This window comes from Globicephala melas, chromosome 4 (assembly GCF_963455315.2).
Source record: "Globicephala melas chromosome 4, mGloMel1.2, whole genome shotgun sequence".
NCBI classification, from domain to species: domain Eukaryota; kingdom Metazoa; phylum Chordata; class Mammalia; order Artiodactyla; family Delphinidae; genus Globicephala; species Globicephala melas.
The window spans coordinates 8,284,487-8,311,933 of record NC_083317.1 but is presented as its reverse complement, the minus strand read 5'-3'; the positions used below and the strand labels follow the sequence as shown (position 1 = coordinate 8,311,933).

The window sequence follows — 27,447 nt, the reverse complement described above, 5'->3', positions numbered from 1 at the left end:
TAACCTGTTGCTCTTTTTTGTTTTAGCATCTTTATTGGAGTCTAATTGCTTTACAATGGTGTGTTAGTTTCTGCTTTATAACAGTGAATCAGCTATACATATACATATATCTCCATACCTCCTCCCTCTTGGGTCTCCCTCCCACCCTCCTTTTTTTTTTTTACACAATTTAAAATTTTTTATTTATTTATTTATTTAATTTATTTTTTTGGCTGCGTTGGGTCTTCGTTGCTGCGCGCGGGCTTTCTCTAGTTGCGACGAGCGGGGTCTCCTCTTCATTGCAGTGCACGGGCTTCTCATTGCGGTGGCTTCTCTTGTTGCGGAGCTCCGGTTCCAGGCTCACAGGTTTCGGTAATTTTGGCGCACGGGCTTCAGTAGCTGTGGCCCGCGGGATCTACAGCGCAGGCTCAGTAGCTGTCGCGCTCGGGCTTAGTTGCTCCGCGGCATGTGGGATCTTCTCGGGCCAGGGCTTGAACCCGTGTCTCCTGCATTGGCAGGCGGATTCTTAACCATTGCGCCACCAGGGAAGCCATAACCTGTTGCTCTTAAACGGGGAAAAAAAAATGTGGAAACATTTTAATGTCTGAAGTTCTTTAATTTTTTAAAAAACTCCATTACCGTAAGTCACATAAAGTAAGCTCGCGTTCTTCGACGCGGCGTCAGTGGGGCACTGGGCAGCAGATCGTACGTAAGCGAGGGGCCCGAGTCCAGGCCGGCCGCCTTCAGGGTTCTGCCACCGGGCTCTACTAATGAAACAGCACTCCTCCCACCCTGCCCCGGCGCTGGAGACCAAGACAGCTGCGCCCCCGCGAGCCCTGCAGCCCGGCCAGGTATTCCCAGGGCACGCGCGCCATCCCGGCTCATCCAAGGCGCTTTCTGTGCCGGCCCCGGGGCTAACCAGAGGAAAATCGCACCCACCCTCGGAGAAAGCGACATCCTTTTACAAGGCCTCCGTCGCTGGGAAGGGTGCTCTCATCTGGAGAGCTCTCTCCGCCACCTTCCACCGCCTGGATGCGTTGCTGCAGCCCCACAGCCGCTTTGGGCATCGCGGTCGGGGCTTCCGGGCGCCCACGGTTCAGCACCGCAGGCAGGGCGGGTCCACAGGCTTCAGTAACCGCCCCCCAAACCCCGCGGCCGCTTTAAAAGTCGTGGACGTGAGATTTCCCGCAAATCTGGAGACCTAGATGCAGGAATAAGTAACCCGAGGGACGCGGAGACCCCAGAGGGGCGGGAAGAACCCAGGGATCCCTCCTCTCCAGCACCGGGCGCGGGAGGCCCCTGGGCGAGGGAGCGCCCCCGACTCCACCGCCCAAGACCCCTGCCCCCTGTGCCCTCCTCTCCAAGGCTTTCTGTGTCACTTCCCGCCGTCCCCTCCCCGAGCTTCCTCGCCCCCGCTCCTGGCGATTATGCCTGGATTTCCTTTGTTCCCTCCACACCCTTGACCAGGGCTTCCCAATTCCCCTTCTTGACCTCGTCCCCTCCCCCCCGCGGCGCTCCCTCCTGGAGCTTTGCTTGTCCCCTCCCGGAGCTTCTCCGGTGCCCTCCCTACCCTCTCCCGGGTTTCCCGTGTCCCCTCCCCGCCCCGCCCCCGTTTTTAAACCTGGCGCCGAGAGCGCGGGTAGGTGAGCGCCCTCGCCTGAGCGGTTAAAGGCGCGGGCGGTCGCGGGCGCCGCTGGAGGGGCGCGGGCTCCGAGGGCACCATGAGACCCGAGGCAGCGGCTGGAGCCCGGGAGGCGCGGGGACGCGTCTGTCACTGCCCCGGGGACGGTCCACGGGGACCACCACCGCCGCGCGGGCCCGAGAGGTGAGGGTGTCCCCACGGCGCGTCGGTGCGGGGAGCGCAGACAGGATGCTCCGGCCGCGCTGAGCCCCCGAAGTCAGGCGGAGCCCTGGAGCCCGACGCGACGCAGAGAAAGTTCCTTAGCCAGAGTCAGGGACGCAGAATCTTCTCGGCTCCAAAGCACAGTTCTGAAGTGCGGAGGCCCAGGAGGTGCCCGGCAATGGGTCAAAGCTTCGGTTTCTAGATCTGAAACCCACCGGGCTGGGATCGGTGAAGTCTTCGGGGGCCCCTCAGTGAACCCTGCAGGGGGTCGCGTCACGTTGACTGTCACACTCTTGGTGACATTCTTTGTTTGCCCTGTGCGTGGGACTCAGCGTTCGCTGTCACGGGCACCAGCCTTTTTTAAGGTAGTGAAGTTAAAATCAAATTAGCAGGGGAGTTGTGGAAGGGGCTGGATGGCCAGGCAGCCAGAGAGGAGAAACACATTCCCGCTTTTTGCATCGTAAAACTCTGTAGACTCATCTCTGTGCAGTCAGAAATTAATGAGCAACAAAGTAGCCAGCTACCGCGGGGAGTCTGAATGGAAGAATCCTGCCAGGCTGGGAAGAGAAATTCCTCAAATAATGATGTGTATCATATTTGGGATTTCTCAAAAAGCCCAGTGAAGGCAGAGAACTGAGAATGTGGCAGGAGAAAAAAACGCAAATGGCACAGACTGAGAACTTGAGAGAACATTCTGGTGTGTCCAGTGACTCTTAGGCAGACATTAGAAATTATAAGAATGTTAACTCTTATGATCTAACTTTAAAAGCAGAAAATGCTGGGGTTCACTCTTGGTCCGTGTCCTTCCAGCCAAACACCATGGAGACCTTGGATCCTGACCCCCCAGGATGCTGACCCCACCGGAACTGGAAGCGAGGTAAGGTTAAGTGTGGGCACTGTAGGTATCAACGAGTTCAGCCAGGAAGTGGCACCATCCCTAAAATAAAGGGACCATGAAAGGACTCCTCGGCCAGTCCCTCCCTTGGTCATCTAATGCAGAGGTGCCTTGGGGTCTGGGGGTAGGAGCCTGGCCAGCTAGGTGTTGATCATATCTGAGTCATATGCAGATTGGCTCTTGCTTTCTTCTCCTTTCTTGAAAAGCAAAGCCACTATGGCAGAACTGTTTCAAGGGCATTATAAGAGATTTCTTCCATGGTGGGTTTTTTCTTCTTCTTTTATTTATTTATTTTTATTTATTGGCCGCACCTCGGGGCTTGAGGGATCTCAGTTCCCTGACCAGGAATTGAACCCCTCCCATGCCACGGTGGTGAAAGTGGCGAGTCTTAACCACTGGGCCACCAGTGGAATTCCCCCATGTTGGGTTTTTTCCTGCTAACCGGCAGGTAGAAGAGAGAAGTCTGTCTCTGTCCCCCTCATCTTAGAGAAAAGCTGAGTGTGCCATTAGCCCTGGGCTGGTGCCACAGAGCAAATACGGGCAGAGCCCTGTCTCGGGTGCCCGGAAGGTGTGGTTAAAAGTCCCCACCCGCCGCCTGGCCCTTTCTGAAGCTCTCTGGGCCCTGTCTGCAAGCACTCCTGGGGTAAGTCATGTTGTCTGAGCAAACACACTCCAGCTGAGGGCTTTGTGGGTGAAGATTAATCACCACCACTACTCTTTTGTCTCCTGTATTGGTAACGAAATTGTTTTATACTTACTGGAGTAATGACTTACTTTCATAGAATTTGCCTGTCCTTTGTTATATTTTAAAATATAAATTGATGACTTTTAAAATGCTGGAGTTAATTGGGCTGGGAAGGACCATTAGGTTACACCTGTGGCATTGTGCAGTTATTTTTAGTATGATAAGAAACTCAGGTTCAGACCTTTCATGCATTTTGAAATTGACTCTTTTATTAAATTAGTCTGAATAATGAGAGTTTTAATTCGGTTACTATTATTTAAAGAGTGAAGCAAATCAAATTATATTAAATTAACAAGGAATATTATTTTTAGCGCAAATTATTGTTACATACAATATCTAAATAATGGGAAGTAATTCCTTCTTTTGCATTCAAACTTAAGTTCTTAAACATAAGATTTAAAAGGTGTTTGGGAGAAAAAATTATCCAATTTTCTTTTAAATGAAGTGTTTGTATAGCCTCTCCCTTTGCAAGAATGAAAATACAGCACACTTTCTAATGTAAGGTAGTCTTTTTTTTTTCCTATTATTATAAGAAGGCCATTTGTGAGAAAAATGCAGATTACTCGCAGAAAAATGTTAAGCTATGACAACTTTCTGTTGATCATCAGCGAGGCACAACGGATCAAGCAGTTGCGTTCATGGATTTGTTGGGGGGCCGGGGTGGAGAGTGGGTGTTCATGGGGGCTGTAGAGCTCGCTGCCCGGCTCCCCCCTTGGCCAGCTCTTTGCAGACCCCGATCTGCCGGGCAGAGCGGTCAGCTGCGGACGACTGCAGACCCGAAGTATCGCGCTCGGTTCCCCGGAGCCCCAGCCTGGGGAGGGCAGCCCGGCGCGGGGAGGGACGGCTTCTTGCTCAGCAGCGCCCTCTGTCGACAAAGCAGGAGAACTCCTCGGCTCCTGAGCTCTGTTGCGTATTTCTTGAGAAATGTCATTGGTCTGGAATGGTGTGGGTGAGGGGTGAGGGATCACTGCCTAGTGACCTGTACCACAACTGCAGGCGAGCAGATCACAGTTAGAATACTATAGGGCTTCCCTGGTGGCGCAGTGGTTGAGGGTCCGCCTGCCGTTGCAGGGGACACGGGTTCATGCCCCGGTCCGGGAAGATCCCACATGCCGCGGAGCGGCTGGGCCCGTGAGCCATGGCCGCTGAGCCTGCGCATCGGGAGCCTGTGCTCCGCAACGGGAGAGGCCACAACAACGTGCCACAAAAAAAAAAAAAAAGAAAGAAAAAAAAAGAATACAATCTAAATTCGAGGGAAAGTCCCAAGACCCTGTGTCCTGAGCAGTAGGGTCACCCTCGCTCATTTGGTTCCCCTGGTACCACCGCTTAGGAGCTGTCTCCCTCCCGTGCCTGGGAAAAAATGAATGACGGCCCAAGCCTGCAAGGGAGACGATTTCTAGGGCATGTAAGGAACTGTGTTCTCCTGCGCGTCCTTCCATCTTCCAGGCTTCCTGCATCGTAGCTTTTTTTTTTTTTTAATTTAATTTAATTTTTTTATACAGCAGGTTCTTATTACTCATGAAGTTTATACACATCAGTGTATAGATGTCAATCCCAATCTCCCAATTCATCCAACCACCACCCCCGCCCCCCTGTATCGTAGCCTTACCAGAGTCAGAGGCATGTGTGGAGAGAACACAAAGAGATCCTCACAAAAGTCTCTCTTGTATTTCTTCTTTCGCACAAACACCCCCCCCCCCTTTTTTTTTTCTTGGTAGAGACACTTGGAAACATGTATTCTGAGAGAATCAGAAGGTTTCGGTACAAATGCCATAAAAATGTGATGTGATACACATATCACATGTGAGCCCCGCTGTGGCTAAACAATTACCCCCCTACCTCCCCCCCCACCCCCAATGTTCGGCGGCTGCTCACTGTTCCCGGGACCCTGTCAGGAGCTTCTGTGGAGATCATGCATTGTTGGACGGCGGGGTGTTCTTGTTTGACGTCCTTTAGCTAAAGCACAGTTACGTTCTTCAACAGCTCCCTGTCAGTGTGTCCTGAGGCCCCTCCCCCCCCCAAGGAAAGCTGTCACCTCTCTGGGTGCAAAGGGAAGGTGCTGTCTGTGGCATTTTGGTTTCGTAGCTGTTCAGCCCTGTCGCACATCCCTTTAACGCAGTGTGTACCTTGTATACATTTTTGTTACCCTGAATTATCAGAGTGTGAATATTTAGACGTTTAAGTCATCAGAAAAGGACGTTTAAGGGGAGGATATTTGAGGTGTGAAGTTTTAAAATCTGTGTATGTTTGTGGGGTAAAGTTTACAGAGTTTATAAAAGTGTGCTATGTGTTTCCCAGAGTCTGGTTAGAATTAATCACTTAAAGGAAGCTATTACTCCATACTAGCCACCACTGCCTTTAGGCGTCCACCAAGGCTTGCATTGTCTATTATATCCTCTCGCATCACAGAGTGTAAAATTGCCACTGACAGCCCAGGATTGCTTATGGTGGTAGAGTGAGTCTGAGCAGTTAGAGATACCTTATAATTATGAACAGAGCTTAATACAGATGTGATTTCTTGGAGACACAAAAGAGTGAACTTCATTATGGAAAAGATTTTGTTCCAAAGACCGTCATTCTTTCCCTTAGCTTACCATAGCATATTATAAAAATAAGCCTGGTAAAATTTCAAGGAGGCTTATGGTTTGAGGTCTTACATTCAGATTTTTAATCCAGTTTTTTTTTTGTGTGTATGGTGTAAGATAGGGGCCCAGTTTCATTCTTTTGCATGTGGCTGTTCAATTTTCTCAAGACCATTTTTTGAAGAGACTGTCCTTTCCCCATTGTATATTTTTGTCTCCCTTGTCATAAATTAATTGACGATATATATGCATAAGTTTATTTCTGGGCTCACTATTCTGTTCCATTGATCTATGTGTCTGTATTTAGGCCAATACCATACTGTTTTGATTCCTATAGCTTTGTAATATAGTTTGAAATCAAGAAGTGCAATGCCTCAGGCTTCTCCTTCTTTCTCAAGATTGCTTTGGCTATTCAGGGCCCCCAGCACATGGTCTCCACCCTTTTGGATGCTACCAAATGTCCTTGGAATCTGTCTTTCCTTTCCCTTCTGGTTGGTGTTACTTGAGTTCAAACCACCTCTTGTCAGGTGCCTCCAAGCCCTTAGCTCACCAGTCTATGCTATGCACTGCTCCCAGCAGCCACCATGATCCTTAAGATACAGATCTGATGGTTGAATTCCCAGCTCAGAGTCAGTAATGGTCTTGAATCCTGTCTCCAGAATGAAACTTAGACTCAGTAGTGGGTATTCAAGTTGTTCAGTGTCTGGACTTAGCTTCCTTTAGAGCCCTTTTACCAATGCAGTCTCTCATTCATTCCACGCTGGGCTCCACCTTTCCACGCTGTGCTCTCTATTTTCCCGCCCCTCAGAATTTGATGCTCTGCTCCACTAGGAATAGGCCCAGAACTGCATACCCAAGTGCCACTGATGTCTCTGCCAAGGCCCCCATGAACCCTTTCCTGATCCTCTTCCTTGTTTAGAATAGTTAGCATCTAACTGTATGGTGCTTTGTAATGTAGTTATTTGCCTCTATGTGTGTCTTTCCTCATTAGATTTAAAATGCATGAACTGGGGGACTGTGTCTGACTCATCCTTCCACCTTGGGATCCCTCACAGGGCCCGGGATATCATGACAACAGTGAGAGGGAGAGGAGCTTATCAAATACTGTTAAGGTGTTTAAACTATCTCTAAAATTGGAACTGACACAAGTGCAGGCTACTTAGATTTTATTTTTAAAAACTTCAGGATGCTGCTTTCAGAGGCTTCTTGACTGTGTCTGTATTTGTATGTGTCTGTCTTTATAGCTTGAGCCTGGGTGTGACCAACAAACCTTTGGATCGAAGGGGGCCTTTGGGTTTCAGCATCCTGTAAGGTAATATCTGACTTCACTATAAGAAATGTATTGTTTCCTTTTTTTAAATTATTATTTTTATTTTTATGTAACATTTCTAAAGGTTTACAAGATATGATTTTAAAATGGATGTATTTTATGGTTCTTATGTTAATTGATACAAACATAGCAAAATACCTATGTGTATAAATTATTTGGCCAGTATCCACTCACTTCATACCTTTAAGAAAGAGAATATAAGCTCATTTGCAATCATAATAACTAACTAGTTAATAACATAAAGCAAGCTAAAATAATTTTTAAAGAATGTTGACCTGAAAAAGTGTAATGATTCTCAGTGTAGGCGTTCCTATGTGGGACAAATTAATGTGTGAATTACAATACAGTTTAAAAGTACACATGTGGGGCTTCCCTGGTGGTGCAGTGGTTGAGAGGCCACCTGCCGATGCAGGGGACACGGGTTCGTGCCCCGGTCCGGGAGGATCCCACATGCCGCGGATCGGTTGGGCCCGTGAGCCATGGCCACTGAGCCTGCGTGTCCGGAGCCTGTGCTCCACAACGGGAGAGGCCACAACACTGAGAAGCCCGCACACCGCAAAAAAAAAAAAAAAAAAAAGTACACATGCGTATAATTATCCTCTAAAGATAATTTATAATTTTTGAAGATAAATCTATGACATTTCAGAATAATGTTTTTCAGTCCATAATCTTGAAAAAACGATTAAGGCTACCTTCCACATAAGGCGCCCTCTGCCGGACTATATTATTTCCTTTAAATATAAGCATTAATACACTTCAGTGTCTTCAAGTGTATACATTTTCAAAAAATGGAAAATAATTCAGTATATTCTCCAACATTATTTAGTTATGATTATCCTTCAAGGATATTTTGTTGGATTTCTAGAATCTATTCGTTCATTCAGTGTTTCATTTGCAAGTTGGAATTGGCCTCTTTTCTTTATACTTGTTTATACCTCTTTTTTATACCATATTCTGCCTTGTGTTAAATTTAATTGCATATGAATTATATACGCATATCAGCTTATTTACTTAGATATTTAGGTATATTTCTATTTTTCTCCCAGGATATAAGTTAATGTACTGCCTAGTGCAAAGTAGACCCCCTAAATGTAGATGTGAAGTAAATGAGGGACTGGATGGATACTGTACCACGGTTGGATCTTCTGGCCTCTGAGTAGTTCTTTCATGGTCCTGGTCTTGGCGGTGATCAGGACCCTCACTGCTGTATCCCTCTTTTTTGTTTGTTTCTTGGCCACGCCGCTTGGTTCCCTGACCAGGGATTGAAATTGTATCCCCTGCACTGGAAGTGCGGAATCCTAACCACTGGACCACCAGGGAATTCCCTATATCCCTCTTACATTTCATGCATTTTGGGCAAGTGGTTCATGCACTGGACTTTTATCTGTTTCTCTATGTCTGTTTCTCTCCTATCTCTCTCAGCCTGTCTCCTTCCAGGTGTCATTTCCTTCACCAAAATAAACCTAGCCTACGCTGTCACCTCTCATCAGAGTATTTTTCCCCTGGTTGTCCTGGAAGACTAGAAGCTTTAATAAGACTCAAGGATACTAATTGCCAGAGATGAAAATTAGAGCCCCTCAAACTGATCAAAGGGTGATTTTTGGAAAAAGGAAGTTTTCCTAGTGTTTCACATCTGTGGTCTTCAATCCTCATGAAATCACTGGGGAAGCTTTACAAATGCAGGCGGGAGGTGGGGCGGGGCGATTCCCCTGGGGGTGCTGGGGAAAAGCGCGGGTATCTGTATTTTTACAGGCTTCCCAGGTGACCCCAGTGTGGGCTGGGGTTGGGAGCCACCCCCTCCTTCATGCCCCATGAGCCTTCACCTTCACACCTGCCCCTGGGCCTGCCTCACAGACTCTGCTGTGCCCTGACTTCTGATTCATTGAAAATGCAGTGACTGGTGATGTGTGATCTGCATCTGTGTAACCGTGCGTTGCGGGCTGAATACATAACTTTATCTTTATTACAAAATTTTATCTTTTTATACACAAAAATGGGGGGAATGATATAGTGAACCCCCATGCGCATCACCAGCCTCAATAATTATCAGTGTTCTCAGGATCTGATCGTGCTTATCATCTCTCCCAAAGATTTGTTGTTAGAATAGTTTAAAGCAAATCCCAGACATCCTACACACTCACTTGTAAATACCTCAGCATGACACCTAATTTTTAACATGGCCAACCACTAAACTATGCTGTCCTGGATTTACATAGATGTGCATTCTCTCTGTTGCAGAGTTTCTCAGTCTCGGCACTACTGACACTTTGGACTGGCTAATTTTAAAAAATTGAGATATAGTTGACTGGGGTGGATAATTCTTTGTTGTGGGGCTGTCCTGGGCCTTGTGAGGTGTTTAGCAGCATCCTTGGCTTCTACACACTAAATGACAGTAGCTGCCCTTCAGTTGGGATAACTAAAGTTGACTCCAAACATTGCTGAAGGTCCCCTGGGGGTTGAGAACCATCAACTATTGGAAATCTTAGAAACTTAAAAATCGCCCTACATTATTTATAGTAAGGTGTTTTCTCTCCCTTTTCTCCTCCATCCAAAAAGGGGGGAATTGAAATCAGCTTTGCAAACAAGCAATGATCGATAGGTAATCCCTCTCAGTTCCTTTATGAGACCACAGGGGAAAATGCAAACGATTAGTAAGTCAAAGCTACAAGAAGAGATTATGGGGACAGTGGGACATTTAAAATACTTTCCATGTATAACTGGAATCCTAAATTCACAAAACCTGGATGTAGAGGTTCCAAATTCTATATATTCCTTTTCTTCCTTCTTTCCTTCCCTTCCCTCCCCCCGCCCCCCTGCTCTCTTTCTCCCTCTCCCTCTCTCTCTTCTAGAAAAATTGCCAGGGTTGCCATTTTCTATTCTGCCAAAGTGAGGGATGCACCCCTACAGGCGACATTTACTATGGCAACATTCAGAAAGATTAGCCACTTCTCTAGACCAGGGTTTCAGGGTCAAGTTTCCTCCAAAGTCATGACATTCCCTCTGTTGGGGGGGGGGTCGGAGGGGAGTGAGGCATCCCCTGAATAGGACATATATTATCCAGGATGAATCAGGTCCTTTGTTCGATCAGAGAGAGCCTCTTAACTTTGGAATTCAATGTTTTACTACCCTTTTACCTTTGTGGAAGCACACCCTTCTCCCTGTGTTGGTCTAAATTGATCTGCTCACCCAGATTACAGCTCAATTCCGACCTAGTGTGGGGTTCACTACCAGGTCCCCCCATCTGCCCACAGTTTTGTGTTCTGGTGACTTAAAAAACCCCACTGTGCACAGTGAAGGCAAAATCAGGAGGGAAGATTGGGGCTTAGCTGCTTCTAGGGAAAAGGATCCTCTAGATGCAGTTTAAGACTGTTTTCAGGTTGATTAATGATGTATTTGTTTCTTAAATATTAGACTTTATTTACCCATTTCTAAGCGTCAAGAGTATCTGCAGAGTTCCGGGGAGAAGGTGCTGGCCAGCTTCCCCGTGCAAGCCACCATTCACTTCTACAACGATGAGTCCAATTCAGACGAGGAGCATGACCAAGAGGTCCAGCCCTCCGACCTGCAGCGCCAGGAGGCGCAGGACAGCCCAGGAGGAAAGGGCAGAGACCGGCTGACAAACCCAGGATGGCGCCCCGGAGGCTGCAGTGGCCTCGGTGGTAAGGGTCCGCTCCCCTACCCTGACTCTCTGGAGGATGCTGCGTGCCCCTCATCCAAGTAGTCTGTCTCTCCTGCACCAGACCCACCTCACACGTGCCCTGGGGACAACCCTTGGGGACAGCCGCGCCAGGACACCTTGCGTTTCAACACACTTTGCATGTACGAGGACTTGACTTTCTTTGGCCAGCACCCCGCTCGTGGCGAGGGCTCAGCTTGTACTCATCCCTTCTCCTAGTGATTCTCTGTGCCTCATTTGTACCTTTGAGAAAGGATTCTAGGTCCAAGAGGTTTGCATCCACATGGATTGCTATCAGGAGGGGCCAACTTTCAGAGCACGTTCGGCAATGTCACTGTGCTGATCAAACGACAAATTATTCCATATCGATTAATAACCCACCCTCACCTCTCACTTAACCTGAGACCCTTTATTTGGGTTTTTCCACTTTTGTAAAAATGATCCAGATATTGTCCGAGCCCAATGTGGTTGCTTAGTGACATTCTGAAAAAAAAGTTCATTTATAAAAAACAAACACACTGAATAATTTCCATAAAAGTAACAAAAATAAAAAGATAAGGATCTGTGGGGGGAACCATTCTGGATAAAAATATATATGATGCTTGTCTAAGCACTGTGTGTATGGATAGAGAGACGAGCTTTAACTCTTAGCTGGGGACCACTTTGGGCTTATTACTTGACTAGAGTAACACTGTTTTCAATCAAAGTACCAAATGTAATATCATTTTCAGCTTTTTATATTTTGATGACCAAATGAGTGTATTTGTCAAGGTTTTTTACTTAACTATTTTGCATGTTGTTGTCTTCCCAGTTTCTACTTGAAATAAATATTTTGAGAGACAAAAATCGTTTGATAATCATCTTTTTTGTTTGACATTTTAGATTCAATTAGTGCCTCCTTTAAAGTTTTTAAAAGTTTGTTAGGATTTTTCTATATTTAACTCTTTATATTTCTGTTTTTTTAAGAATGTAGAAAAAGTATAAAAATGAAAGCAAAATGGCCTATAAGCTCAATGCTCTGAAAAATCCATTAATATTAAAAAATAGGAGGGGAACTTCCCTGGTGGTCCAGGGGTTAAGAATCCACCTTCCAATGCAGGGGGCCCAGGTTGGATCCTTGGTCAGGGAACTACAGTCCCACATGCCCTAGGGCAACTAAGCCCAGGAGCCACAACTACTGAGCCCAAGCACTGCAACGAAAGATCCTGCGTGCTGCAACTAACACCTGGCACAGCCAAAAATAAATAAATAAATATTTTTTTAAAAAATAGGAGGGAATTCCCTGGCGGTCCAGTGGTTAGGAGTCAGCGCTTTCACTGCCAAGGGCATGGATTCAATCCCTGATTGGGGAACTAAGAGCCCACAAGCTGCGCACCATGGCCAGAAAATAAAATAAAATAAAATAAAAAATAGGAGTAATACATGCAAATATTCCAACAACCCAAACATTATAGAAAAGTATTGATATGTGTTGCAAAGTAGCCCTCTCCTGTCTTCCCCTTTCTCTGTCCAAAGGTAGCCGATATCAATATATTTTTTAAAATATTTATTTACTATTTTTTTTAAAATAAATTTATTTATTATTTATTTTTGGCTGTGTTGGGTCTTTGTTGCTGCACACGGGCTTTCTCTAGTTGCGGCGAGTGGGGGCTACTCTTCGTTGCAGTGTGTGGGCTCCTCATTGCTGTGGCTTCTCTTGTTGTGGAGCACAGGCTCTAGGCGTGCAGGCTTCAGTAGTTGTGGCACGTGGGCTTCAGTAGTTGTGGCGCACGAGCTTAGTTGCTCTGCGGCATGTGGGACCTTCCCGGACCGGGGCTCGAACCCGTGCCCCCTGCATCGGCAGGTGGATTCTTAACCACTGTGCCACCAGGGAAGTCCCTAAAAATATTTACTTATTTGGTCGTGTCGGGTCTTAGTTGTGGCATGTGGGATCTAGTTCCCTGACCAGGGATCAAAGTCGGGCCCCCATGTATTGGGAGCGCGGAGTCTTATCTCCTGCACCACCAGGGAAGTCCCTCAATTATTTTTATTATTATTATTGCTCTATCCCTTAAAAAATACTTTTTAGAATTTTTTCTTTTAACATTTTTTTCTTTAAAAGTTTTTTCAGATGTAGAAAGCAAACTTATGGGGACTTCCCTGGTGGCGCAGTGGTTAAGAATCTGCCTACCAGTGCAGGGGACACAGGTTAGAGCTCTGGTCCGGGAAGATCCCACATGCCGTGGAGCAGCTAAGCCCGTGCGCCACAACTACTGAGCCCGACTACCTAGAGCCTGTGCTCTGCAACAAGAGAAGCCACTGCAGTGAGAAGCCCGTGCACCACAACAAAGAGGAGCCCCTGCTCGCCGCAACTAGAGAAAGCCAGCTCGCAGCAACGAAGACCCAATGCAGCCAAAAATTAAAAAAAAAAAAACCCAAACTCCAAACTTATGGTTACCAAATGAGTAAAGGCAGAGAGATAAATTAGGGGGTTGGGATTAACATATTCACACTACTATATATAAAATAGATAACCAACAAGGACCTACTGTATGGGTCAGGGAACTCTACTCAATATTTTGTAATAACCTATAAGGGAAAAGAATCTAAAAAAGAATGTATGTATGTATATATATATATATATAAAATCATTTGCTGTGCACCTGAAAATAACACATTGTAAATCACTATAGTTCAACTAAAAAAGAAAGAGAGAAAGAGAAAGAAAGGAAGGAAGGAAGGAAGGAAGGAAAGAAGGAAGGAAGGAGGGAGGGAAGTTATTTGTTCTTCATCCAGGTGTCCATGACTTGGACAGTAGGAGATGTCATCCATTTGACACATTACAGTGAACTTAAAGGAAAGGGATTGATCAATAAGTTTATTTGCATATAATTAACTGAGTAAAATTCCCATTTGAGCAAAAAAATTCTTTGTTTTTCTTTTAAAAATGTTTTTATTGTTTAGTTGTATTCTTTCATTTATTGTTCAAAGTACCTTTTTCCAAACTTAAAAACAACTCTTACTGGGCCTGTTTCAGAAAGGATTTAAGATGGCCTCCTCTTTTGCTGGATTTTTAACAAAAACGCTAGAAGCCTTACTCTCCCTTCCTGTGATGCTTGGGATGGACCTTAAGTCATCGCATTTGGCTTTGTTTTGTTTTCTTAATAAATCAGTTCTAATGGGAAAAAAGATCTGGCCCAGTCACCAGTTTACCATGAAGAAACCAAACCTTGCCCGCACGCTGATGGCACCAGAATTTTAAATGTGCTGCGTGGTAGACTTTCCTTAAATTACTTAGAATGTGGCCAGCTTAATGCAAATAAGGAAAATGAGACCTTTTAGGCACAGTGGTGACGGCATCACAGGTCCTGTGAGAGAGGCATTTGTGACGTGGGAGACGGTGCACGCGGGGCTCCTCTGTTCTTGCTGGTGACTGTGGTGACGTGGGTCCGCTGTGTAAGGGCTCAAACCTGAGCAAGCTCCACATTTTTGATCACGTATCCCTATCATTGAAAAAATATTGAGGCAGGGGAGATAAATTAGGAGTTTGGGATTAACATATACACATTGCTATATATAAAATAGGTAAACAACAAGGACCTACTGTATAGCACTATACTCAATATCTTTTTTTTAATATGTGTATTTCTATATTTATTTACTTTTGGCTGCGTTGGGTCTTGCTGCACTGGCTTTCTCTCTAGTTGTGGCAAGCGGGGGCTACTCTTTTTTGTTGTTGAGGGCAGGAGTTTCTTAATTAATTTATTTATTTTTGCTGCGTTGGGTCTTCGTTTCTGTGCAAGGGCTTTCTCTAGTTGTGGCAAGCGGGGGCCACTCTTCATCGCGGTGCGCGGGCCTCTCACTATCGCGGTCTCTCTTGTTGCGGAGCACAGGCTCCAGACACGCAAGCTCAGTAGTTGTGGCTCACGGGCCTAGTTGCTCCACGGCATGTGGGATCCTCCCAGACCAGGGCTCGAACCCGTGTCCCCTGCATTAGCAGGCAGATTCTCAACCACTGCACCACCAGGGAAGCCCCGGGGGCTACTCTTCGTTGCGGTGTGTGGGCTTCTCATTGCGGTGGCTTCTCTTGCTGCGGAGCACGGGCTCTAGGCACGTGGGCTTCAGTAGTTGTAGCACATGGGTTCAGTAGTTGTGGCTTGCAGACTCTAGAGCTCAGGCTCAGTAGTTGTGGCGCATGGGCTTAGTCGCTCTACAGCATGTGGGATCTTCCTGGACCAGGGCTCGAACCGGTGTCCCCTGCATTAGCAGGCGGATTCTTAACCACTGCGCCACCAGGGAAGACCCTATACTCAGTATCTTCTAATAACCTATAATGGAAAAGAATCTGCAAAAGAAATATATATCTATATCTATGTATCTATATCTGAATCACTTTGCTCTACACCTGAAACTAACACATTGTAAGTTAACTGTACTTCAATGAAAAAGTTAAAATATACAAAATATAAGAACAAGGACTAAAAGCAAAAACAAAAAAACTTGAGCCTGCACCTGAACATGTATTCACTTATAAACTCTACCTTATGTTGAGTCATTTGAAATTGCTGATGTTCCATTGTTCTGACCTACAAAAATAGCAATTTCATATGATCACATACTATCCGACTAATAGTTTTACACATTGTTAAGATATACACACTACATATTTTAAAGGATAATACACATATCAAATAATCATTGTAAACATAATTTTAATTAATTTTAAATATTTTTACTCTCATGTATTTATTATATATTAAATATAATTTAATATTTAATTTATCTCACAGAGAAGCATAGAGTCACATGAAAGAGACACATCATGCACTTAATAAATCACAGTATTTGTTTTCAGTCCCATCCGCCTATTTTGCAGAAGATTTTGTTGCAGTTTGATGAGTAAATTTCCATGATCCTTTTTGTCAATTTGTTGTTTTTTGAACCAACAGATGTTGCATTTCGTATTTTTATTTGGCTACATAATATATTTATGTTTTAGCCACTTCTGGGAAGATTTTAAAACATTTTATTTATTTATTTTTAGAAGTTTATTTACTTATTTATTTGTTTTTGGCTGTGTTGGGTCTTCGTTGCTGCGCGCGGGCTTTCTCTAGTTGCGGCCATTGGGGGCAACTCTTTGTTTCGGTGCGCGGGCTTCTCATTGCGGTGGCTTCTCTTGTGGAGCATGGGCTCTAGACACGCGGGCTTCAGTAGTTGTGGCATGCAGGTTCAGTAGTTGTGGCTCACCGGCTCTAGAGCACAGGCTCAGTAGTTGTGGCACAAGGGCTTAGTTGCTCCGTGGCATGTGGGATCTTCCTGGACCAGAGCTCGAACCCGTGTCCCCTGCATTGGCAGGTAGATTCTTAACGATTGTGCCACCAGGGAAGTCGTAAAACATTTTAAATGTTTTTGTTTTTTTGTCTGAAGGCATACAGACTTGGTGGGGTTTTTTAAAAGCAACATCAATTTCAGCAGAAAACTCACCTAACGGTAGAAACAATTCCAAACACCTATTTTCACAAGGCTCTTCTTCACAGCATGAGTTTCTTTTGATTTAACCCTTTTTCACTCATTTTTAAGAATATCATCTGTGAGGACTTCCCTGGTGGTCCAGTGGTTAATTAAGACTCTGCACTTCCAATGCATGGGGCGCGGGTTCCATCCCATCCCTGGTCCAGGAACTAACATTCCACATGCTGCCTGGTGAGGCCAAAAAAAACACAATCTCTGCATCAAAGAAACAACTCTTTTTTTGTGTTTGTCTTGTTAAAATATTTGCTAACTGGCATATTTCTAACAATCAGTTAGCCTACAAAAAGGTCAGAAAAACGTAAAAATCTTTTCAGTTTGACAGTCCAGTGCTTTGCCAAAAAGATAGCTGCTAACTTCTGTTTAGTTTGAAATACTGTTGGGGTCACTCCTCATATGATGACAAAGGCTTGCAAAAGTTCCCTATTTGAAAGTTCTTGTTTTTATAAAATTAACTGCACTGTCTAACCTTTCTGGAGTCAGGAGGCTACCACTGGCTTATGTACATCTTAAAGCAAACCAGAGGAGAGAGAGAAGATTGCTCTACAAAAGTCTTTATTTTCCTTTCACAGGGGCCTGATCAGGGAATTTCTCTTTTTTTATTACTTTTTTTTGGCCACGCCCTGCGGCTTATGGGATCTTAGTTCCCCGACCAGGGATGGAACCTGGGCCACGGCAGTGAAAGCTCCAAATCCTAACCACTGGACCACCAGGAAATTCCCAGGGAATTTCCCTTTAAGAACCTGAATGTCTGGCAACACTTGCCTGAGTTCCCATGTGGAACCAATCAGCTGGTGTTGAGTCACAACTGCCCCAGTTGAACAACATTGTCCTCTTCAATTCTCCACAGTCTCCACTGTTCCCTATTGGACACACTCTCGTTTTCCATTTATTATTTACAAAAAAAAAAAAAAAATCCCTATGATTGCTTTTTTGTTTGATTTTTGGCTTTGTTGGGTCTTCGTTGCTGCGCGTGGGCTTTTTCTAGTTGAGGTGAGCAGGGTCTACTCTTCATTGCGGTGCACAGGCTTCTCATGGCGGTGGCTTCTCTTGTTGCAGAGCAGGGGGCTCTCGGAGAGCGGGCTTCAGTAGTTGTGGCACATGGGCTCAGCAGCTGTGGCTCGGGGGTTTTTGTTTGAGCAGTTTATTTTTATCACCTTTTTTCCTGTGATAGGAAGATGATATATCTAAATAAGAGAAAAAGTACCTTGTACAGAAATATCAGAGGGAGAATTTTCTACTTTCCTGCAGGGCATGAGTCATGTCTGCATGACTCATTTCTGAAGAATTACTTGTGAAAGACCAATGCATAAATAGGTGATTTTTCATGATGATTATGAAAATGATGGATGTTTATAAAAATAATTTGGCTGAGAGGTTGCTGGGCAAGTCTAAAATACAGTATTATTTTAATGTTCTATTATATCATTATATGGTAATCCTTAGAAGCAGATTTTATTTTATAGTTTTAGATATTTCAAAAAGATGCTCAATGTCATTAGTCATTACAGAAATGCAGATTAAAACCACAATGAGATACTGTCATGTACCTATTAGAAGGATTAAAATTTTTTAAAAATTGAACTATAGTTGATTTACAATATCATGCTAGTTTTAGGTGTACAGCAAAGTGATTCAGTTATCTCTCTCGATATATATATGTATGTATTCTTTTTCAGATTCTTTTCCATTATACATATTATAAGATATTGAATATAGTTCCCTGCATTGTCCAGTAGGTCTTTGTTGGTTATCTATTTTATATATAGTAGTTTGTATTTGTTAATCCCATACTCCTAATTTTTCCCATCCCCCCTTCCCCTTTGATAACCGTAAATTTGTTTTCTATGTCTGAGTCTGTTTCTGTTTCGTAAATAAGTTCATTTGTATTATTTTTTAGATTCCACATATGAGTGTATCATATAATATTTGTCTTTCTCTGTTTTACTTCACTTAGTATGATAATCTCTAGGTCCATCCATGTTGCTGCAAATGGCAATATGTCATTCCTTCTTATGGCTGAGTAATATTCCATTGTATGTATATATACCACACCTTCTTTATCCATTCCTCCCTTGATGGACCCTTAGGTTGCTTCCATTGCTTAGCTTTTTTTTTTTTTCATTGCTTATCTTTTTACAATAGCTTTACGATAGCTATTTTTACAATAGCTTCTTAGCTATTGTAAATAGTGCTGCTGTGAACACTGAGGTGCACGTATCTTTTCAAATTAGACTTTTCATCTTTTCTGGATATATGCCCAGGAGTGGAATTGCTGGATCATGTGGTAACTCTATTTTTAGTTTTTTAAGGAACCTGCATACTATTCTCCATAGTGGCTGCACCAATTTACATTCCCATCAACAGTGTAGGACGGTTTCCTTTCCTCCACACCCTCTCCAGCATTTATTATTTGTAGACTTCGATGATGTTCAAGAATGGTTACAATTTTTAAAAGACAGATAATAACAAATGTTGCCAGGGATGTGGAGAAACTGGAACCCTCATACGTCCCTGGGGGGAATGTAAAATAGCTAACAGTTTGGAAAACAGTTTAGCGGTTTCATTAAAAAGTTAAACATAACTTTACCATACAACCCAGGAATTCCCCTCCTAGGAATCTGCCCAGGAGAAATGAAAACTTCTGTCCACTCAAAGCCTTGTACATGAATGTTCATAGCAGCTTTAGTCCTAATAATTCCAAACTGGAAACAATCCAAATATCTATCAGCTGGTGAATGGGTAAATAAAATGTGAGATATCCGTGTAATGGGATATTATTCAGCCATAAAAGGAGTGCAGTGAAGTTTTAATACATGCTAAAACATGAATGGACCTTGAAAACATCATGCTAAGTGAAAGAAACAAGATACAACAGATTACACCGTATGATTCCGTTTATATAAGAAAATGCAAATTTATAGTAACAGAAAGCAGAATTGGTTGCTTAGTGCTGGCAGCGGGAACATGGATTAACTATAAATGGGCACAAGGAACTTTTAGAAGTGGTAGAAATGTTCTGAAACTGGAGGATGATGATTGTTTCACGTTTCTAAAAATTCACTAAAATCATTGAATTGTTCAGTGCCAATGCGTGACTCTATAGTATATAAATTACACCCCAATAAATTTGTTTAAAAAAGCTTAAACTCATCTATTATAACAGTATTTGTGGGCTTCCCTGGTGGCGCAGTGGTTGAGAGTCCGCCTGCCAATGCAGGGGACGTGGGTTCGTGCCCCGGTCTGGGAAGATCCCACATGCCGCGGAGCGGCTGGGCCCGTGAGCCATGGCCGCTGAGCCTGCGCGTCCGGAGCCTGTGCTCCGCAACGGGAGAGGCCACAGCAGTGAGAGGCCCGCGTACCGCAAAAAAAAAAAAATAAAATAAAATAAAATAAAAAAACAGTATTTGTATCTTCTTTGGCCACTGAACCACTAAAGGAATAATACAATCTTTTTGTGGCATGACAGAATTTACATTTTAAAAAGTAAAAAAAAGAAAAGTTCTGAAGAAATCCTTTGGTTTCTTCTTTGGCACTCTTAGTTTTTGATGCTTCTGGGTTTATCAAGGTTCCTGTCTTCTGCACACTTGCAGTGACCTCTGAGCCATCCATCACATAAAGGTAAAGAGGTCTCAGGTGTGCTTTTAGGATGATGACTTCAATTCCAAAGTAAGACATGACGGGAAGACTTACTGCTGAGATCCAGGTCATCATCAGGCTAGATATTTCTAAAAGTCTCTTAAATTACTTTAAACACCCAGATTATGTTATTGAATAACGTAGTCTGGCCAGTACCCAGATTTAAGTGAGGTGTAAAACTTCAGTTATCAATAATACCAAAGAATAATGGTCACAACTGACAAAATTTGGGGTCTCTCCAGGTACATCAAACAGTACACCTGCGAATTCAGAAGTTTTACGTAGTTTTCTACAACACTATGCTGGTCCCTAGCAATAGTTGCAGCTACCATGTGGATCATTAAAGATATTTTTAAATGTTTATTTAAAAATACATTTCTGGGGCTTCCCTGGTGGCGCAGTGGTTGAGAGTCCACCTGCCGATGCAGGGGACGCCGTTTCGTGCCCCGGTCCGGGAAGATCCCACATGCCGCAGAGCGGCTGGGCCCGTGAGCCATGGCCGCTGAGCCTGCGCATCCGGAGCCTGTGCTCCGCAACGGGAGAGGCCACAAGTGAGAGGCCCGCGTACTGCAAAAAAACCCCCCCAAAACAAAACATTTCTGGGCTTCCCTGGTGGTGCAGTGGTTAAGAATCCGCCTGCCAATGCAGGGGACACGGGTTCAAACCCTGGTCCGGGAAGATCCCACATGCCGCAGAGCAACTAAGCCCATGTGCCACAACTACTGAGCCTGCGCTCTAGAGCCCGCGAGCCACAGCTACTGAAGCCTGTGTGCCTAGAGCCCGTGCTCGGCAACAAGAGAAGGGACTGCAATGAGAAGCCCGTAAACGACAACGAAGACCCAACGCAGCCAAAAATAAATAAATAAATAATACATTTCTAATCAACATATACTGTATACAGAAAAGTGAGCAAATAATAAGTGCTTGATGAATTTTAAAAGACAGCACACCCTTAAAACTCCAGCCAAGTTAAGCACTAGAAGATTACCACCACCCCAGCGGTCCCTGTTATGCCCCCTTCCAGCTACCACGCTCACTCTCTACCCCAAAGGTAACCACTAGTCGGATTTCAAATACCATGGATTCGTTTTGCCTACTTTTGAACTTTATACAAATGGAATCATACAGTATGTGCTCATTTGTGTCTGGTTTCTTTTACTCCACCTAAGAGTCACCAATTGTTCTACGGTATTCTATTGCAGGAATATATCACTACTTATTTAGCCATTCTATTGTCGATAGACTTTTGTATTGCTTCCAGTTTGCGGCTATTATGAACAAGGCAGCTAGGTACCTTTCTGTGTATGCCTTTTGTATATGAGTGTGTACATTTCTGATGCGTAGATATTTAGGAATGGTCCCTGGGTCATAGGGTATGTGTAGAGTTAGTTTGAGTATAAATCATTTTATTTTGCTAAAATCTTGAAAGCCACTTGAAGTGATTTAAGAGTAAACATTCCTAAACGCAGAAATTTCCTAAATATAAACACACATTCATTCTTCTTCAGAATTGACCTGAGCAAACACTCTCATAGGCAGGACAATTGAATATCAGTCACGAAGTTACTGGAGTGTGATCTCTCACAAACATAACTTCTGAAGACACCGTCTCCTGTGGGTTTCGGCCCTTGGGAAATGAGGCCAGTGTGAACTTCCTGGCATTCCTGCAGGCTCCCGGGTGAGATCCGGATGAGCATGGTTTGTATCTTGTCTTAGCTTTGATCTGGAAGAAAAGCATTAAGTTTGTTCAATTTCCTCCTGTGGTCTGAAAATCAATTTATTTTTCATGGTTTTAAAAAGCCCAGGGTGGGAACTCCCTGGCAGTCCAGTGGTTAGGGCTCCACGCTTCCACTGCAGGGGGCACGGGTTCGATCCCTAGTCAGGGAACTAAGATCCCACATACTGCACTTGGAGGCCAAATAAATAAAAATTAAAATAATAAAAATAAATAAAATGTCCAAGGTAATTATTAGCACACGATGCTGGGCTGAGTCTTTCAGTTTTTAGTGGGCACTCTGCTATTTTCTGGAGCTCCGTGGCTCTGTCTCCCAGGGGGGCTCTCTAGGCTCTTGCTCATTACCAGTTCTTCTGGGGCGGCTGTAAGTTCATAGGAACTGGCCCCCATCATAGCCCACCCCTGACCTCCCACCTTGATACCTGAAGTCAAGCCAGCACCTGATTCAGCCCATGGCGCTGTCACTGGGCTGTTTCCACGGCCCAGGTAAGTCTTAGAAACCCAGAGGATCTGCCCGCAGTGAACAGAACTTCCCAGCGAATATCCACATCAGTTTCACTTCCTGTTCTCTGGACTGGGTGTCCACTGGGTTTGGAGAAAACTTTCTATGAAAACAAAGGACCCTCTGGCTTGCCGCCTGCCCTTGACGGGTTCACCAGAATTCCCGCACCTTGAGGTTTTCTACACCCTAATGGATTGGGATGTAGGAATGTCTCAGTTTTGTTTTCTTTCAGCCTCTCTTTTTATTTGCATTCTGTCTGTTGTTGCTTCATCTTTCTGAGTCTCTGAGGTACTTTGTTAGTACACAGAGGAGTGGCCTCTTGAATAGTGTCCATTACGTCTTTGTGTTCAGATGGTGAGTGGTGACTATGTTTTTTGTTTCTTTTCTACCAGACCTTAATGTCCCAAAGAGAGTGGCTGTGGCCCTAGCTTTCAGCATTAAGGGAAGTGACCCTATGCTCTTAACTATCTGCTTTTTTTTGGCTTTAAAAATTACCACAATTTTTGACCTTCTCATTTGCCAGAAATTGTATTCTCCAAGCTCAGATGGGCTTCCTGAATTCGGTCACACTTTTCTTTTAAAATATTTATTTATTTATTGTTTACTTTGGGCTTGTGCCGAGTCTTTAGTTGTGGCACGCAGGATCTTCGTTGTGTCATGCGGGATCTTTAGTTGTGGCATGCGGGCTTCTTAGTTGCAGCATGCATGTGGGATCTAGTTCTCCGACCAGGGATTGAACCTGGGCCCCCCGCATTGGGAGTGCGGAGTCTTACCCACTGGACCACCAGGGAAGTCCCTCGGTCACACTTCTCATGTTTTGATAAACTGTGGCCGTGTTCTAAAATTCTACTAGGACATGTTTTGTGAAGAACTGACTTGTCAAATGGCAAATTTTCAATACACAGTGATATAGGACAACTAATCACCTACTTGCTTAGGTTTATGAAATGGAAAAAATTATTTTGGATCCCATATTTTGGGATAACTTAACATTTGAAAAGTATTATTTATTGCATAAGAGGCAATGCACTGAATACAGATTCACTCAACATTAGAAGGCTAGTTCAGCAACACACAAAGAAAGGGTTTTATCAACCCAAGCAACCAGCACTTCTCAGTTTTGTTTGGAATGACCTAAATGTGGATGACTCAGACAGCTTTTTTTTTAAAACGAATTTTCATCAATCCATTCATTTTTTTTTAAAGCAGCTTTACTGAGATAGAATTCACATACCCTAAATCCACTGATTTAAAATGTATAATTCAGTGGTTTTTAGTATATTCACAGATAAGTGCAACCAGCACCACAATTTTTTTCTCTCTTTTTAAAAAATAATTAATTAATTTATTTTTGGCTGCGTTGGGTCTTCGTTGCTGCACGCACTTTCTCTAGTTGCAGCGAGCGGGGGCTACTCTTCAATGCAGCACACTGGCTTCTCATTGCGGTGGCTTCTCTTGTTGTGGAGCACAGGCTCTAAGCGTGCGGGGTTCAGTAGCTGTGACTCGCGGGCTCTAGAGCGCAGGCTCAATAGCTGTGGCGCCGGGCTTAGTTGCTCCGCAGCATGTGGGATCTTCCCAGACCAGGACTCGAACCCGTATCCCCTACATTGGCAGGTGGATTCTTAACCACTGCACCACCAGGGAAGTCCCTCTCTCGCTCTCTTTTATATATATATATATATATATATATATATATATATATATATATATATATATATATATGTAGGCTGCTGCTGCACAGCATGTGGGATCTTAGTTCCCCCATCGAACCTGCGCGCCGTGCAGTGGAAGCACAGAGTCTTAACCACTGGACCTCGAGGGAAGTCCCACCACAGTCAATTTTAGAACATTTCATCATCTCAAAAAGAAACCCCGTACTCTTTAGCTGTCAACCCCTTATTCCCCTACCCCAGCCCTAAGCAACCACAAATCTACTTTTGGTCTCTATAGATTTCCCTATTCTATACTTGCATATGAATGGAATTGTGTAACATTTGGACTTCTGTGACTGGCTTCTTTCACTCAGCATAATGTTTTAAAGATTCATCCAAGCTGTAAAATACATCACTACTTCATCCCTTTTTATGGCTGAATAATATTCCATTGTATGGATAGAGCACATTTTGTTTATCCATTTGTTTGTCCATGGACATTTGGGTTGTTTCTCTAGATAGCTGTTTTTTTTTTAATTGACTTATAAATGTTGTGTTAGTTTCAGATGTACAGCAAAATGATTCAGTTATACATACATATATATGTGTGTGTGTGTGTGTGTATATATATATATATATATATATATTCCCTTTCAGATTCTTTCCATTATAGGTTATTACAAAATATTGAGTATAGTTCTCTGTGCTACACAGTAGGTCCTTGATGGTTATCAATTTTATATATAGCAAAGTGTATGTTGTTAATTCCAAACCCCTAATTTATTCCTTCCCCTCCCCTTTTTCTCTTTGGTAACCATAAGTTTGTTTTCTATGTCTGTGGGTCTATTTCTGTTTTGTAAATAAGTTCAATTTTTTTCCTTTTTTTTTACATTCCGCATATAAGTGATATCACATGATATTTGTCTTTCTCTGGCTTATTTCACTCAGTATGATCATCTCTAGGTCCATCCATGCTGCTGCAAATGGCAGTACTTCATTCTTTTTTATGGCCGAGTAATATTCCATTGTATATATGGACACATCTTCTTTATTCATTCATCTGTCGATGGACATTTAGGTTGCTTCCATGTCTTGGCTACTGTAAATAGTACTGCCATGAATCTAGATAGCTTCTTAAAGTTCATCCTAGCCTTATAATCTTGTTTTCCATAAACATGAGACAGTCCTTTCCAAAAGTGGCATAGATTCTATGAGAGAACTGTAAACAGGGTCTACGATTGGATGCTTATTTGGTTTTTGCCAGAGAAAAGCATTCTAGTCCCACACTGGATGCTCCATGTGTATCGCTTTTCTAATTACTGAATCCAGATAGAAGCAGATGGCATTTGTTCCCATATTCAAATGAATTGCTAAAACCACTACCCTTTTTCTCTCTTCTACTTGCTCTTCGCTAGCTCTTTTTTTTTTTTTTTTTTTGCAGTACGCGGGCCTCTCACTGCCGTGGCCTCTCCCGTTGCGGAGCACAGGCTCCGGACGCGCAGGCTCAGCGGCCATGGCTCACGGGCCCAGCCGCTCCGCGGCATGTGGGATCCTCCCGGACCGGGGCACGAACCCGTGTCCCCTGCATCGGCAGGCGGACTCTCAACCACTGCGCCACCAGGGAAGCCCCCGCAAAGTACTTTTGAGTATGGTCTGACCTTCGCCAAGCACCTCAGTAAAGCTGTCACAATGGTCTTTTTTGTCTTTATTTCACACATTCAGCACAATATTTAAAATGTGACAAGAAGTTAACGTGAACTACAGTAAAAGTAACATGAAAAGTTTCAAAATGACTTCTAAATAGTCAAGGCCCCAGGAATCAGGGCTGTGTGTTCTCTTTATCACAATCTGCCCCGCTTGTTATTTGGAGCGCAATCCCTTCATAATCCAGGTCCGAAGGAAAGAAAACGTTGTTCTGATTCGTCAAAGAAGTACCTTGCCTTAATTCTATTGGTAGAATTATACCAATAGAATACAATAGTTTTTTGCTTTTGCAACTTCTCCAGAAAGGACCGAAGTTTAACTGCCATTTTGACATCAATGTGTGTAGAACTCCTTTTAATGCTTTCTTTCTTCCTATAACAGACACTTCGGGGGGGGATAGTCAAGCTCACACTTACTTCCCTCTACTTTGGGGACCATCCCCCAGTTCACAAGAGAAGCCACCTAGGAACATGGCTGAGCCTAGAACACAAGCATTTAGGGCTGCGGGTGGACACGTCTGGTGACGGAGTCTGGGGGTTAGGGAAGGAGGCTCTGCAGAGAGACACAGAATGAACCAGATGTGCTTGGAAGGAAAAGGTGAGCGGCTGAGTCCTGTTGCATGGCTAGTTCTTGCTTCCATTGCCTTCCTGATACCCAGCTGCATTCCTGTCCCGAGCGGCATGAGAAACTCTTGTGTCTTCAGTAACGACGATAATATATAACTATAATTATGTAACGCTTGTTGGACCCTTACCATGTGCCAGGCGATGTTCCAAGTGTTTTCACTCATTTCATTCTCACAAGGGCCCTGTGATGTAGCGATCATTACTATCCCCTTTTGACAGCTCCGTAAGCCGAGATGTAAGCAATTAACTTGTCCAACTCTCACAGGGGACACTTGGGGGCCAGCATCCGAGTCTAGGGCTCTGCTGGCAGCGTGCAGGAGAGGTGGCCCTGCCAGAGGATGCTGAGGGAGAAGCAGGACCCCGCAGCCGTGAATTAGCCTGAGGGAGGTCCCTCAGGTGGAACAGAGCGTGTCCTCTCACCTCCAGGTGAACTAGTGTCTCCCCAGGTAGGGCTGTAGCATCACTGTTCCTCCCACTGCCACCCGCCATCCTGACATCAGTGGGGAGGAAAGGGAAGATCCGGGTTACAGCTGCTCCCACGTCAGACCCGGGCGAGGGCTACTGGCAGGGGGAATGGGGTCCCTTCCCCTGGCATTCCTGGGGGCAGGCCTCAGAAGGAGCCACAGCTGAGGCTCGGGCAGCTGTCCCGTTGCCCCAGGCGGCTCTGGGTGGTGACACTGGGCATTCTCTCCTCTCTGGGCTCTGAGTGTGGTTGATTCTTCCCGAGTGGGCAGCTCATCACACCGGGCGGGGGTGGTTGGATGTTGAGTGTTGGGCTGCCAGGGACATCAGGGGGAGAAAAACAACTCAGTAACCTGCTTAAAACCAACACGGACTTACACTCCCTACATTACACTGCTGTGTTTACAGTCCAGCTGTAGACCATGGACAGCCCACCCCGGGGACCCCTTCTGCCAGAGAAGAACACCCCCTCCCCCGCCCCATCCTTTGCTCTTCCGCACCAGCTCTCCTGGTCACGGTCCACTTTCCCTCTGCTCCTGAGGACGCAGCCATTTTCTCTCTTCGTAGGT

General features: G+C 44.5%; 1 protein-coding gene across 1 annotated transcript; it reads left to right on the top strand.

Annotated features, from left to right (window-relative positions):
- Positions 1-1,634: 1,634 nt before the first annotated feature.
- On the top strand, positions 1,635-11,854 carry RIPPLY3 (ripply transcriptional repressor 3). Its single transcript, XM_030880869.3, has 4 exons — positions 1,635-1,804; positions 2,633-2,699; positions 7,289-7,356; positions 10,786-11,854. Exons 1-4 carry the CDS (start codon positions 1,701-1,703, stop codon positions 11,093-11,095), a joined length of 549 nt encoding a protein of 182 aa, XP_030736729.1. The 5' UTR covers positions 1,635-1,700; the 3' UTR covers positions 11,096-11,854.
- The last annotated feature ends 15,593 nt before the right edge of the window (positions 11,855-27,447 follow it).

Excerpts from the sequence above, each read along its gene's own strand:
- RIPPLY3 (XM_030880869.3), top strand. The coding sequence starts at position 1,701 with ATGAGACCCGAGGCAGCGGCTGGAGCCCGGGAGGCGCGGGGACGCGTC. Across the intron at positions 1,805-2,632 it reads CCGCCGCGCGGGCCCGAGAG|CCAAACACCATGGAGACCTT; the intron begins GTGAGGGTGTCC and ends GTGTCCTTCCAG. Across the intron at positions 2,700-7,288 it reads CCACCGGAACTGGAAGCGAG|CTTGAGCCTGGGTGTGACCA; the intron begins GTAAGGTTAAGT and ends CTGTCTTTATAG.